This window comes from Actinia tenebrosa, unplaced genomic scaffold (assembly GCF_029948245.1).
Source record: "Actinia tenebrosa isolate PJP-AT-01 unplaced genomic scaffold, QUT_ActTen_1.0 PGA_scaffold6__47_contigs__length_16458017, whole genome shotgun sequence".
NCBI lineage: Eukaryota > Metazoa > Cnidaria > Anthozoa > Actiniaria > Actiniidae > Actinia > Actinia tenebrosa.
Window position 1 is genome coordinate 1153059 of NW_028292583.1, and position 14205 is coordinate 1167263.

Genomic DNA, 14205 nt, shown 5'->3' on the forward strand with positions numbered 1-14205 from the left:
TACCCCCAGGAACTCGACGGTACGTATGTATACACTGAATGTGACTTTTGATTCGATCAAAGTTATCTCATTTATATTTCTTATTCTTTAAATATGCGTTCAACCAACCATAAACCGATTAGACTTTCAAAACGATTTATTTCATGACCTATTCACAAAAGAGGGGGAGTAGGGTCTAGACAAGTTTTCCCACCCCTCTCCCTCACAGGTGATACTGTAACCAAACCAAATCGACTGATTTTACTTTAAAAATTGAAATCAAAGTTAGATGAGGCGATAACAATAAGAATTAAGATATCAGAACGAGATATCTAGTATTTACAGTCGTTAAACAAACCAGTCAGTACAAGTCGAGTACAAGGTCACGAAAGGGGCAAACCCCCCCAGTGTACATACGTCACCGGCGTTCTACCCAAGAAGCGAACAAGATAAGAGGCGTGCAGGATTTGGTTTTAAGCATTTCTCTGACTTCTGTGGATTTTCTTCATTAAAAATGGCAGAAGAGAACAAGACCACTACTCCTTGTCGAGTTATTCTTATTCCTGTAGATGCCAGTAGCCATTCAGAGGCAGCTTTTGACTGTAAGTACATTGAAAAGTCTTGTAAACCCTCGAGAAAACTTGATCTTCCTTTACGACAAGCCACATCAGTTCCTTCAAGACTTTGGAATGCGGCTGTTTCTACTTCAAATAATTATCATATAACAATTTAAAATCTGAAATTTAATGTTTCTTCTCCTTTTATCCTTAAAAATGACTTAATTTGAACTTTAATTCGAGTATATCACGTCTTATTCTCACGTCTTGACTAAAGTATTAATAGTTTACACACATGCATATACCAACTGCTAAAAGAACTATAATAACTGCACTTCACTTGCTACTGATTTTCTCGATAATTTATTGACCCAGTTATCTTTCCATTTTGTATTTGTTCTCGTTTTTGTTCTAGGTGTTTGATGTAAGTGTTTCTTTGACACCTATACTTTAATCTAATAAACTCAAATACTTATATAGTACATTTTTTATCACGCCTCGACCTGTACGACATCTTTTTCACTCCAACACGAAGTTAAAATGGTTATTCATGCATGGATGTGTTACTACCCTGATTGTTTTTATGGTTTAATCAGCTTATATTTTATCCATACTTGACTAGTGCAGCTTGTTGTATTGGTTATATTGTGATCTTTCGTCCATCACTACTTGCTATAGGCTTATTACCAAGTTCAACATAGGAAAATTAATCTAAATCAAAATTACTTTCACTATAATATCATAACAGCTACCTCGTGAAGCATGAACATACTAAAGTATTGCTTCTATGGTTTAATTTGTTTATTTGTGATGTAGATTTTGATATAATATTAACAAAGGAAGCCAATTAATCGTAAAAAAGTAAACTACAAAGACAATATCACATGTTTGGGAACAAATACCATGATTTGATCAGAAAATGGTTAATAGAGTTCCCGATGGCTAGAAATGTTTTGAATTCTTGAAAGTGTTTCAAGTTGTATTAGGAAATTACTCAAACTAGTTAGGATTAATTGCATTCTACAAATGACTCTTTTCTTTTGCCCTTGAATTCTTGATTTCCAGTTTAATGTTGAAGCTTAGCTCCATGCATCATACTCTTTCCTATTGCATTTGATTATTCATGTCTAATAATCATGATTGATTGATTGATCAACCACTGTAACAATCACCTTTTTACTGCAGATTGAGTTGATTATTTTGTGTTTCTTTATATTCTTCATCTTTATTACAATGAATAAAATTGACGGTTTTGTGTTATTTTCACAGGGTATTTGTCCAACATTCGCCATGATAATGATCATGTTATAATTGGCCATTGCCATGAAATTCACCAGCCTGTGATGCCACGTAAGTCTACTATATATTAGTAATAGGTAATATTTTAACTAAGAAACTAGGCATGGGCAAGATGTCATCACATGCTGATATATCACTTTCATAAAGAATCGATTCAGCAAAATATCCCTTGGGGAAGGCTCTGCTGGATGGCAAACAAAACTGCTTCATATGTTGAAATTGAAAGTATCTCATAAGGGAAAAGAGTATTTAAAAAAAATGGATATGACATTAGTAATCCAGCAAAAGTTATTTAAATAAAGGAAGCCTTATTTTTTACCATTCAGTACCAGTCAAGTGATTATTTCCTGCAAATGGCCTATTGAATAAAACAAGGACCATGCACACCACTGAAATGTAGTTGAGCTTATGCCAGGAATAAAGGGTCAAAATGTTTGATGTCGTATTCTGCAAGAAGACATAAATATGTAAACCTATATTTCTCTTCCTCTATGAGGCTGCTAAAACAACTAGAGCACGCCAGATGACAACGATTAGATGAATACAGTTTTTTCAAGTTCGAGTGAAAATGAATGTCAAGGTTGAATTTGAGTGTTTATACATTTACAGCTGTATTTGAACCATGATTTTATGGTCGCACATGCAAATCATGAAAGGCTTTATTTTTTCAGACCCCTCTCATGGCTTCTTGTAATATCGAATTTGGTATATTTGTACTCAACAATCATACTTTGTGCTTTTCACAGATGCTATGGATACTGATGAGTGGGCAAAGACTGTAGGAGTACATGAAGAAAAGCTAAAAGCCCTGGAGGAGAAATATTCCAAAAAGGCTCAAACAGCTAAGGTAGGTAAATGTTTCACCAAAACTGGAAAAGGAAGTTGGGAATTAAGATTAAAAATTTGTCGAAGATCACTTTGCGATTAATATTAAGGAGACAATTTTGAGTGGTCCTGAAATTTTTTCCCCCATAATCACTGAAAACAAACCTATGTGGTGGACACCCTTTAGTAATATAGGTGCCAATCTAGATAGGTAAATGACTTAATTGGGAATAGTTGTTAAAAATACAAGCATTTGAAATATATTGCTTTTTCTGTTTAGCTTTCAGCTAAAATCCTCATCAAAGGAGGAAAGCCAGGGGAGGCTATCTGTGAGCTTGCAAAAGAGGAGCATGCACAGATCATTGTCATGGGATCAAGAGGTCTAGGGGCATTACGCCGCACTTTCCTTGGAAGTGTTAGTGATTATGTTCTTCATCATGCTCATATTCCAGTGATAATCTTCCCTAAGAAATAAAATACAATACTACGAAAATTCTCTTTAAGCACAATATACATTCTCATGAATACTTCATTTCAGCAGTTTTCTTGGTTAGGGCTGTTTTTCGTGTATTGTAATCATTCAAATGATCCCTCTCTTTTGTAGTCAGTTTCTTGATTTCTCAAAAACAACGAATAAAAGTGTCAAACACAGTGTTGTCTTCTTTAATCTATTTTTACATATTTATATAAATTACCATCATTATAATGGAAAACGTTCTTAGTAAGCCATTTACATGGTCTGATCCACACTTCATAAGAAAACCTTCTCCATTATCAGATATCTAAGACTTTTTAAGTCTAACATGGTCTGAAATGGGAAGATATTATGCCAAAGTTAAAAAGGTATATCTCATAGGCAAGTCTTGGCAAATTTAATCCTGAGATTCTTGTATTGTGTACCTAATGTGAAAATGAATGTACAAACTTCCAACATACCCCTGCAATAAACCCCAAACTCTTATAAATTAATGGTGCAGTTAAATATACTTATTATTTCAGTTATCTAAGGCCCTGGGTAAACGAGGAAACATGTTTTTTCCAGACAGGAAACATCAGGAAACATGTTTACTCAATATCGGTTATCGCATGCACACTTTCAAGATAGAGCTAGTGTTGCTAAGTAACGAACTTTTAGAATGTTGACTTTCGTGGCTAAATGAGGAAACATTGTTTCCATGCATCTTGGAAGTATGAAATGTTTCTGCTGCACAGCAGAAACAGAATGCTGTGCAGAAGAAACATTTCTGCGTCTTGCAAGCAAAATTTATTGCATGTAGCAATGTTGTGCATGTGGCTAAACTTGGAATCATCGGGGAATATGCAGGCGGGAAACATGTTTCTGGAATCTTGTTTCCTCTTTTAGCCAGGGCCTAATTCATTTGAGACAGTGTGTGTGGATGTGTAACATTGCTATTTCCATGTTGTGTGTCTTGTTTTGCCGTCTTTACTGCCTCGGCTTGTACTTCCTTGACTTGTCCTGGATTTAAGGTCTCTCTCTACCACATCTTGCTGGGCAAGCTCTTCATCATAACTGGAACAAAATCACATCACACATGCATTTCAAATTGACCATGTGATAAAAACTGTCTACAGTGAAGAGTTACTAGTAGCTAAATGTAAATCTCTGCCAATGAAGGTGCTTATATAAAAGGGGCTAAAGAAATGACACAAAAACGTTTTACTTACAGAACATCATAGCTTCCCATGGCTTCTTTGGAGGGTATTTTGTTCCATCTCACACTGGAAACAATATAATAATACAGGGATATAAAATATGGGGATTACATTTAGGATTTTCCAATAAGGTTCATAACTTCTCCAATTTGCCTGCAACACATTTAATGTTATGTTATGCCTACTTCGACGATACGGTGGGCCTCTTGGATCATGATACATGGGGAGCGTCTAGAGGGCAAATAAACAGTAATTACATCTATATGTTAAGTGTATGCTACATTGTGTGTATAAGCAGACTAAAAAATCTGCCTCAGTTGGGTTATTGTGGGACTCGAACCACTGACCTCTTGTAATTACGTTGATTGATATTAACAGCTTGCCACAAGAGAATACAACAAAAAATAAATTAAGAGGGCACATTGATCATCTTTACCCATAATAGAAAGACAATTACACGAAACTCTATTTTCCTTCATCTTTGTTTTGTTTTCCCCCCTGGCAATTTAACATGGCCACCGTATTGTTGAAGTAGTCCAATAATGTAGACCAGCTAGTTTTAGTTTGAAATATTGTACTTACTCTGGTATTTCTCCATTGGGTACGACAATGTTCATTGTATCATGAATCAGATTGTACTTCATGATTCTGTCGGCACTAGTAGTGGATGTAAGGGAAGGTGATGCATTGACCTGCATGCAACATACATATATCTATCAGCACTAGTAATGGATGTAAGGGAAGGTGATGCATTGACCTGCATGTAACATACATATATCTATCAGTACCAGTAATGGATGTAAAGGAAGATGATGCATTGACGACTCTTAAAACTCCAGTGTATGCAGGCTAAAGCAGAATTTATAATAACAAAACCAGCAGCTCCTGGATTAGAGGATAAGCCTGCATACGCAGGAGTTTTAAGAGTCGTCAATTGACCTGCGTGAATCTATTACCCTTTAAACAGAGTACTATAAAATTTGTAGACTGGAAAGAAAAGATACATGTACAATTCAACCTGCCCTAAAAATTAAACCACTTGAAGTTTACTTTTAAGTGTCTGGATACTTTTGAGGATGGTAATACTACAACAAATAGAGGCTTGTGATGCAGGGGCAGATCAAGGGATGGTTAGACTGACTAGGAACCTCCTCCCATTTTGCACAAATAAAATAACATATCTACCACTCAAAACATTGGTATTTATCCAAATATTAAACTTTCATTTAGTTTACTTAAAGCTCTCAAATTTCATTTTTCCTATTTGAGGTACCATTTTTCAACACTTTCCTGCCTTTTAAGTACGCTGTGAGAGTAACTTCCCTTTTAAAAATCCTGGATCAGCCCCTGAGATGGTGGTAACTTTCTTAGTTGAACAAGGATCTATACTTACTTCTATCAGCCATGGTTTCAGATTATCATCAATGATGATGTCATATCTGTGTAATAATTTATGAAAATAAATCCATCAAACACCATGTAACACTTTAATGTATTGAATAACAATAACGATAACAACCGCCAACCGGTTGGCTCAGTTGGTTGAGCATCAGACTTTCGTGCGGGAGGTCGTGGTTCGAGTCCCGGCCGGACCAACAGTCAGGGTCTTAAAATAACTGAGGAGAAAGTGCTGCCTTTGTAATTACATCTGCAAATGGTTAGACTTTCAAGTGGCTTGGATGACCACTTTAAATGGCGGTCCTGTCTCTCCACACTCATCATTACTAACCAACATCAGAGGGACGTAAAAGAACCACTGAGGACGTAAAGAAACCCTGGCAGTGACCACCCTCAGTGCCTACACTTCATACTAACCATCTCTCATGCTTGTAAATTGCATAAAAGCAATCTGTCATTCACTTCTCAATGTAAAGCGCCTTTGATTATATTCATATAGAAAAGGCGCTATATAAATTCATAAATCATTATAGATAATACATGAAGTCATGCTTCTATTAATCGTGATATTACATACCCATAGCATTCAAAGCAGTGCCTGTCATTAGCAATAACATTCTAAAAACACAAGACATAATATGTAAGTATGTACAGTAATTTATGAAAAGATGTAATGGAACATGATGCTCTAAGCCTTCCTTGATGATATACCAGCCTACCTGGACAGCTTTCAGAGAATGCACCATCAACCAATTGATGTCATCAAATAACTTGTCTGTCAGCTAGAAAAATACAATTAGTAACACTGATCAGTATGAATGTAACATTTGCATTCCATTAGAAGTCCTACAGGTAACCCAAGGATCTGGATGCATAATAACCAGGTATTTTTGTTTGTTGGTCTCAATATTTTGGCAGCCCTTGTGTAGTAAGTGATTCCTGGGATGCATTTGACACTTTGACAATGGCATTTTAGATATTTTCTAGTTGTACAAATGGATTATCTTTTGTTTCCAGGGTTCAATATTTGGATATCTCTCTGAGGTATAGTAAGTAGTAATGGCAATATTTGTCATATAAGCTAGTGAGGTTTGGTGGTGCAGGGTGTCTGAAGATGCTGATAAGTAATAATAAACACAAGTTATACAGATTATCATCTACCTCTTTACCCCTGGTTCCCTCCAAGTATAACCTCAAATTCTTAACAGTCCATTTGCCTCCATGCTGAGAATTATAGTCTTCCTGTGAGAAAAAAGCAAAATGAATACACCTAATTGTAAAATGATGCAGCCAAATGAATGACTAAGAAATAGATTGAATGGCATTAGGGTAGCACAGCGTAGCGGCGAGAGTGCTTGCCTCTCACCAAAATGAGGCAGGTTTGATTCCCAGGCTCGATGTTGTATGTGAGTTCAGTTGCTCGTTGGTTCTCTCCTGTGCTTCCAGGGTTTTCTTCAGGTTATCTAATGTTCCTCCCTTTTCAAAAATCGACTTCTAAATTCCATTTCAAATCCAGTGTAAGAAGAGCCCCACTAATTCCATTTATTTATTCTACTCATTTATTCATAATATTATTAATAGTAGAAGATCTATTGTATATGATTAAATTATGAGTTGATAGATAGTGAATGCTTAATGGAATGGAAGGAATGGATGGAATGGATGGGTGGAACAAGGAATGCCAGATAGATGAACTCATGTGTTGTATGGAATAACTGTATGCATGGAAAAATTCGTGAATGGAAAGAACAGAATAGACAGAAAAAACTGAAAAATATCCCACCTACCCCATGTTTTTGAATGGCGACATTAGTCAGATGGATAAACACATTATCAAGTTCATTTAGACTAGCATTGTACTGTACTGTACAAAACCTGCAAAAACCATGTCGGTACCTGGGAGAAAACAGACCATGTTTTATTAATCGAGTCAATCGTCATGATCTCATTGCCGAGATGTAAGTAAGAATTAATGGAATATGATTTTGCATAGCCACAATTAAGTCCTTTTGCATGTCAGTGGAAAAATCTTGAGCACTTACACCATTACAAAAACGACAAATAATGATGGTAAACTTCCTATTAAGTCAAAGTGAAATCTGTCTGTCTGATTGTTACTCCTTATTTATCATCAATAAACACATCTTACTCACACATAGGCTTTTAGTGGTCTGTAAGATGTTACAGTGACATAGATACGAAGATCAAATTTTTTTCCTCCAATAAGTAATGGATTATCAATGTATCTAGAAATCATATATGCATCTTTGCCAGTTGCATGCATCAACCTTAAAAAGAACAAAAATAGGAACTATGAGCTAAATTGTCTACTCAAATTAAAATAGTCTTAATTTATTACAAAATTAGTACAATGCTATCCAGTCACACCATCTATTTTATATTTTCTTTACTTTATTCATTCTTGCTTTTTTTCTTTTCTTTTTCTCCTTCGGTTATTTTTCCTTCATACTTACGGAGTTCCTTTGCTATCCTTGGACCATTTTTTTAACTGCGACAAACGATTAATAATAAAAATTCCTTTTCCCTGTGCTAAAAAGAAAAACAATTTTACTTGAATAATACAGACAAGTGTGACAGACAGATGCAAGTCTTAAATGACTTACAATTCATCAAACTCTTTGATTATGTAATATATTCTTAATCCATACATTTGTTAGTTGGTTTCATGATCCATGTACTGGAAGGATTCTTTCTAAATTCTTCTACAAAAAGATTGTAATCAGCAGGCAGAAGAAAAGTAACAGGGATGATATCTGCAATAAAACAAAAATAAATCAAAGACTTATACATACATCTAAACATTGACAGATGGGACGCGATCTAGATATATAGCTTCAACTGTAGTGCACCGGACACTATGCTGATGTCATAACAATCACTCTTAGCTTTTTTGAAGCAAAAGAAACATTTCTGATGCATGATATTTCTATATACAAGTCATTAAATTACTATATATAAGCCTTTAATCAATAACTTTGTACTAGGATGCACATACTGATCCTTTAGTATATTAATGTTGTTAACAGTAGGGTATACTTTCTATTCAGTAACTTCATTACATACCAAGGTAAAGGTATCTTCCTGATTCATCTTTCTCTGCCAAGGGAACCCCTTCTTTCTCAACTTCTTTACGATATCGCTTGATATTTTTCAACATGAGATCCTTCCGTGTTAATTCATAGTGATTTGGAAAATGGTTGATTACTCTATGTGTACAAAAATTATAAACATTTATTTATCTATTTGTTTAGCTTTTACCTCAAATCAAATTAAAGATAAATTAAAATAACAAATTACATGTACAAGAAGATGGGAATAGATGTCATCACAGGTTTCCCCAATTACGATGTTCCCTGAATTTTGCAAAGATAACATTAACTGATTATTCATAAAGCTAAACTAATTATGACTTGTTCTGCAGTCATCATTGTTGTATTTTTGTCAATTGTTAACATATAAGTGCAATATTAACGATTCCATCTTTTTCTCAAACTTTGACTGCAAAGGTTGTTAAAAGCCAGTAAGAGGAACAAGATTTATGTCGGTTGCCAATGGCAACACAACTTGTCAAGTAATATTTTAGATTTCATGGTCAGATAAAATATGCATGCCACTTGTAATGATGCACTTGTGAACCACTGGGATTGGGGAAAAAAGAAATGGTTCTCAAGGAATTTAGTTAGGGCAGAAAATTAAAGAGCATTAGAAAAGAAGGAAGCCATGGGAAGGGCAGTATTGAAATGGTAAAGGGAAAGGAAAAAGAATGGAAGGGAGGGTAAAAGAGAATAGGGGAAGGAAATAATGTGAAATAAATAAAAGAAGAAGGCAGGACACAATTATTATAGAGCTCAAGGGTAGAAGAAAGAAAGAAAAATTGAAAGGAGTATAGAGAATAGCATATGGCATTGTAGGGAGTACAAGACAGAGCTGGGAAATGGCAGACAAATGACTTACTGATCATCTGCTAATCGATAGCCTGTTTCCACATTGAATATTGCTCTTACAGTCTGTACACTTGCCCTGAAATGAATAAAACAATCAAATTATTAGGTGCATTAACCTCACAAATGACATGCCTCCTCTAATTGTATGGAAAAATCACTACCTCTACCCTCCCCTCCCCTACAGCTTTCTTGTTGCTATGGACGTTTACTGCAAACATAAATCTATCTCCATTGCAAACTACTGTAAAGATTTAAGTGCAATTTGAGTTTGTTCAAACTGACCAAATACTAGATATTGATTATCATTTTCATATTTCTCACCAGTAAAAGTTCCAGTCTTCGTCGTCAGCACAAGGAATCCATCCTCGCTTCTCAAAGTTGTTGACAAGAACAGACTTTTCGTTGTCTGTCATATAACGTACTCTAGCCATAATACAGGCACACTGAGCCCTCTAACACACTACTACAAGCACTTTAATAGTACTTATGTGATTACACAATAAATAACAAGCATTCCTGGGCTAGATTTAACCAATTTGTTGATTGCAAACCAAATTTGTCCATTTCATGTTCCCGCCATTTAAATTACCCATGATCCTTTGACGGTAATACACAGGAAACCCAACTAATGGAGATTCAATCTCGTAAAGTTAAAATGTTAAAATTTCGCAAACATTTTTTATCTTTATATTATAGCTGGGTTTTTTTTTCAATTTTTGCACCCTAAGAATCGCCAACAAGGGAGACTCTGCTTGCAAGGAATCGATTAACGTAATAAAGAGATTAACTTATCGGTATGGAGTCGTTTGGGTTACCTGTGTTGCGGGTCCAATTTGAAAGCAACACTCCACTTATGAATGACAAGTGTCTGCTCTTAGATCTTCAAAAGAAAGAACTTATTACCACCGAAATCAATCTAGGAAGATTAATAACGCTTACCCAGGTAGACAATTAACAATCGTTCATCAAAATGATGACGGTTTCAGTTTCTCCTGTTGGACAATCGGCCATGTTGATGATGTGCCTTGCTGTCTTCGCCCTAATTGCACTACATGGATTCCGAGATGTTGTGCGAAATATAGAACCAAACAAGTGTGATATGACCTATATGTATCAATGGCCAGAGTATGTAAAAGTACCGTTGTTTAAAGGAACATCCAAACTGTTTCCCAGATACTCTTTACATCTGTATGGAGAAGGATCTCGTAATGAAGTGTCTCAAAACCTTAAAACACTTAAAGGTATTCCTGTCCTGTTTATCCCTGGAAATGCTGGAAGCCACAAACAAGTACGATCTCTTGCTTCTGTGGCGCTAAGGAAAGCTGAAGACAACCGCTATGAGTTTAACTATTTTACAGTGGACTTAGATGAGAGATTATCAGGGATTTTCGGGATAATGCTGGACGAACAGACTGAATTCGTTCGCCTTTGTATTACAAAGATATTAAGACTTTACCAAGGCCTTTCAAATCGACCAAAATCAGTTATCCTGATTGGTCATTCTATGGGTGGAGTGATCGCAAAAGCTCTGTTCACACTACCCAAATTTGACCCACAGCTAGTTCATACTATCATCACACTTGGTACACCTCACCAACATCCGGTTCTATCACTGGATCCTTTTCTATGTAATTTCTATAACAGGATTAAGAAATACTGGAACAACGAGGTGTCGGTTACAAGAGACAATTCTACCCTGCGGAATGTTACAGTAGTGTCTGTGAGTGGTGGATTCAGAGATCTTCTGGTTCGGTCAAGTACAACATCACTCCAGAATTATCTGGATCATTCGCAGGCCATAAGTGTAGTTACTACATCAATACCTAGAGTATGGTTGTCTGTAGATCATTTGTGTCTGTGTTGGTGTAAGCAACTGGTACTTGTGATCAACAGAGCCTTGTTTGATATGATAGATTCAACTACAGGACAGATTTCACTAAGCAAAGAACTAAGACGAAGGGTTTTTCATCATCATTTTATACAAAATCCGGGAACTAAAAAGATTTACTTTGGGAATTCTAAAAAGAATTCAGGGATAGACTGGAAGGAATTTAACCCAGTAGTTGTCCATAGAAGGTTATGGGTCTTCAAAGGAGGACATTCAGGCAAAAAGTCTAATAAACTTTATACCTTTCCTTTAGAAGAATGGAGAATCACACACAATGCTTTCCTTATTCTTACAGATCTTGAATCAGACAGTTGGTTATTTGCCTGCAAAAAGTCATCTAGTAGCCATCCTTGTAGCACACCAACAGACCTATCTCATCATGCACAGCTTCTGCCATCGGGAAACTCTCCTCTAAAGTTTGTTTATCTAAGGCTGTCTGAATTCCCTGAGATCTCACACTTTGCCATCATGTTCCCTCCCTCTAAGACTGCAGATGTGTTGAAGACAGAGTTCCATTCCTTGGCCAGTTCTTCATTTAAGTTAGACTCACCTTGGATGTTTTCTAGAAGTCCAGTAACAGCAGACATTGAAGAAGATCTAATATTCTCAAATATTTCCCTGGCATCTGTCAGCAAAGTTTGGAAAGTTTTGGACATCATTGTAGAAACAAAAGACTGTGAAATAGAACCATCAATAATAGGCCGTGTTAACATTCCATGGTTCAATGAAGATGTCTACTCTCATGTATCATCTGGTAGTCTAAGGTTACAAATTAAACTCCACCATCCAAGACCAAGAGGATTTGTGGGAAATATTGAGGTCCACTTATGGCTTGACCCCAAATGTTCCCACAGAGTGTCTATCGAACCTAATCTGACTGAGATGATTGGTCAAGTCTATAGGTTCTTTGGTGTTCAACTTCCTGTCTGGGTGTATTCAATGTTGTTGTTAGTACTAGCATGGCAGGTTTCTACTCTAGCAAGTTCTCAGGATTGCCGATCATTCTTTGACCTCATAACGAGCTTATCAAGAAGTGCTAGAGTACTCCTTCTGCTGACACAAGTCCATTTTGTTATTTCACAAGTTATTCTTCCATTCTTTGTCATGCAAGGTCATTTGGGACAGCATGATTGGTTACCAAGCATTAATGACTTGAGAACATTTGATTGGCTGTTGCCCCTAGTGATCATCATGTCGACAGCAGTACTGTTAACTGTCATTTTGTTTGTATGGAATGGAGTTTGCCTGAGGTTTGGAGGCAGAGTTATGTTTTGGAAACAAGACTACCAGGATCTTCTTTTTCCAAAAAGTATCTTTCCTTTAAAAGAAATATCTTTTGCTATTGTTAATACCATGATATCTTTCACTGTCTGTGGAACACTTGGTCTAGTGATAGCTTATCTATTCTTTTTGGGACGGTCATGTAAGCAATTCTCTCTTCTTCGCCAAATCCAGTCTTCACCTGGAGACAGTAGAAGCAAAAAACTTGCTCAGGTTGTCAAGAATGTGTGTAATTTCTCTCTAACAGTTAGTACATTAACAATGCTTATGGTCATCTCTAATGCCCCAGCTCTTGTTGTCTGGATCAAGGCATTTCCCTACACCTACATCCTATCCCCAGACCCAACAGCTTTCTTAGGAGCATTAATGGGTTGGAATCTGATACATCTAGGATACCATCCTCTGGGGAATGCACCACAGTCATTGGTTTATGTAACATTCTTAGTTGGTGTTATCGTAAGCCAGGCACCTATCTTTCCATTGCACATGGTATCTTATGCACCATGTCTGGTATTGGCCACCCTGAATATATCTAGGATCAATGCACTATTGAGAGAGAGGAATGTTTCCAAAAAGAAATAAATAATAATAATAATACTAATGATACCTTTAGGCCAAGTTTTGGCAAAATTCTAGTGCTTTAAAAATTTCCTGACTTTTTCTGGAACATTTTGGCATATTGCATTCTTATGCATCATATTTAATAGTAAAACAGTTGAAAGACTCTTTATCATGTACATCTCTGTGTTTGTATTTTATTGATTCTATTACTTAGCTTTGTAGCATTTCATAATGTTTGTAGAATAAAGTGTTGTTGGCTGATATTTTAACTGCTAATAGTTTGGTTTGCTGTCTCAAATGATAGGTTATAAAACTTTAGAGTCAGTCAAGTCAGATTTTTTCCCTGACTTGAATCTGTGGGGAGTAGTGTTGCTGTAAACTGATCCCACTCCTTGCATTTTCAAAACAGGGGAAAACTCAACTCAGCTAAATCAGAAGGGAAAAGAGTGACTGCAAAAAGTCAGTCTAGACCAGATAATGTTGGGTAAGGGAGTGCTATATACATATTAAAAAAATCTTATACCCCATTCACCCCAACCTTGTTTAGTTATTGATTTCTCTGTCGTACATCCTTCCTTGTTTGGGCACAATCTTTAAACAGAATTAAAACTACCTGCCCAAAGTAGTTTAGTTGAACAAGGTTTGGAACTTGTTTAGTTAACTGAATAAGTTGAAAAGCTGTTTTAAGGTCTGGTGTGAACAGGGTATTAGAAAGGGCCTTTGGAAATATTACTGAATTTGGACCATTTCATTAATCTATAGTAGACAACAAATTAAC

General features: G+C 36.1%; 3 protein-coding genes across 3 annotated transcripts; 2 read left to right on the forward strand and 1 right to left on the reverse strand.

Moving 5' to 3' along the window:
• The first annotated feature begins 395 nt into the window (after window positions 1-395).
• Window positions 396-3311, forward strand: LOC116306811 (uncharacterized). Its single transcript, XM_031716913.1, has 4 exons — window positions 396-581; window positions 1806-1886; window positions 2582-2682; window positions 2941-3311. The coding sequence occupies exons 1-4, from the start codon at window positions 494-496 to the stop codon at window positions 3133-3135; spliced, it is 465 nt and encodes a 154-aa protein (XP_031572773.1). The 5' UTR covers window positions 396-493; the 3' UTR covers window positions 3136-3311.
• Window positions 3308-10280, reverse strand: LOC116306802 (polyglutamylase complex subunit TTLL1). Its single transcript, XM_031716900.2, has 14 exons — window positions 10019-10280; window positions 9708-9773; window positions 8817-8959; window positions 8402-8506; window positions 8207-8282; window positions 7886-8020; window positions 7520-7628; window positions 6894-6974; window positions 6452-6514; window positions 6310-6350; window positions 5728-5773; window positions 4917-5026; window positions 4347-4400; window positions 3308-4191 (listed from the first exon to the last, which is right to left on the reverse strand). Exons 1-14 carry the CDS (start codon window positions 10126-10128, stop codon window positions 4071-4073), a joined length of 1260 nt encoding a protein of 419 aa, XP_031572760.1. The 5' UTR covers window positions 10129-10280; the 3' UTR covers window positions 3308-4070.
• Window positions 10281-10529: 249 nt separating this feature from the next.
• LOC116306823 (GPI inositol-deacylase-like) lies at window positions 10530-13691 on the forward strand. The gene has a single exon (XM_031716940.2). The coding sequence runs from the start codon at window positions 10668-10670 to the stop codon at window positions 13446-13448; it is 2781 nt and encodes a 926-aa protein (XP_031572800.1). The 5' UTR covers window positions 10530-10667; the 3' UTR covers window positions 13449-13691.
• Window positions 13692-14205: the final 514 nt, after the last annotated feature.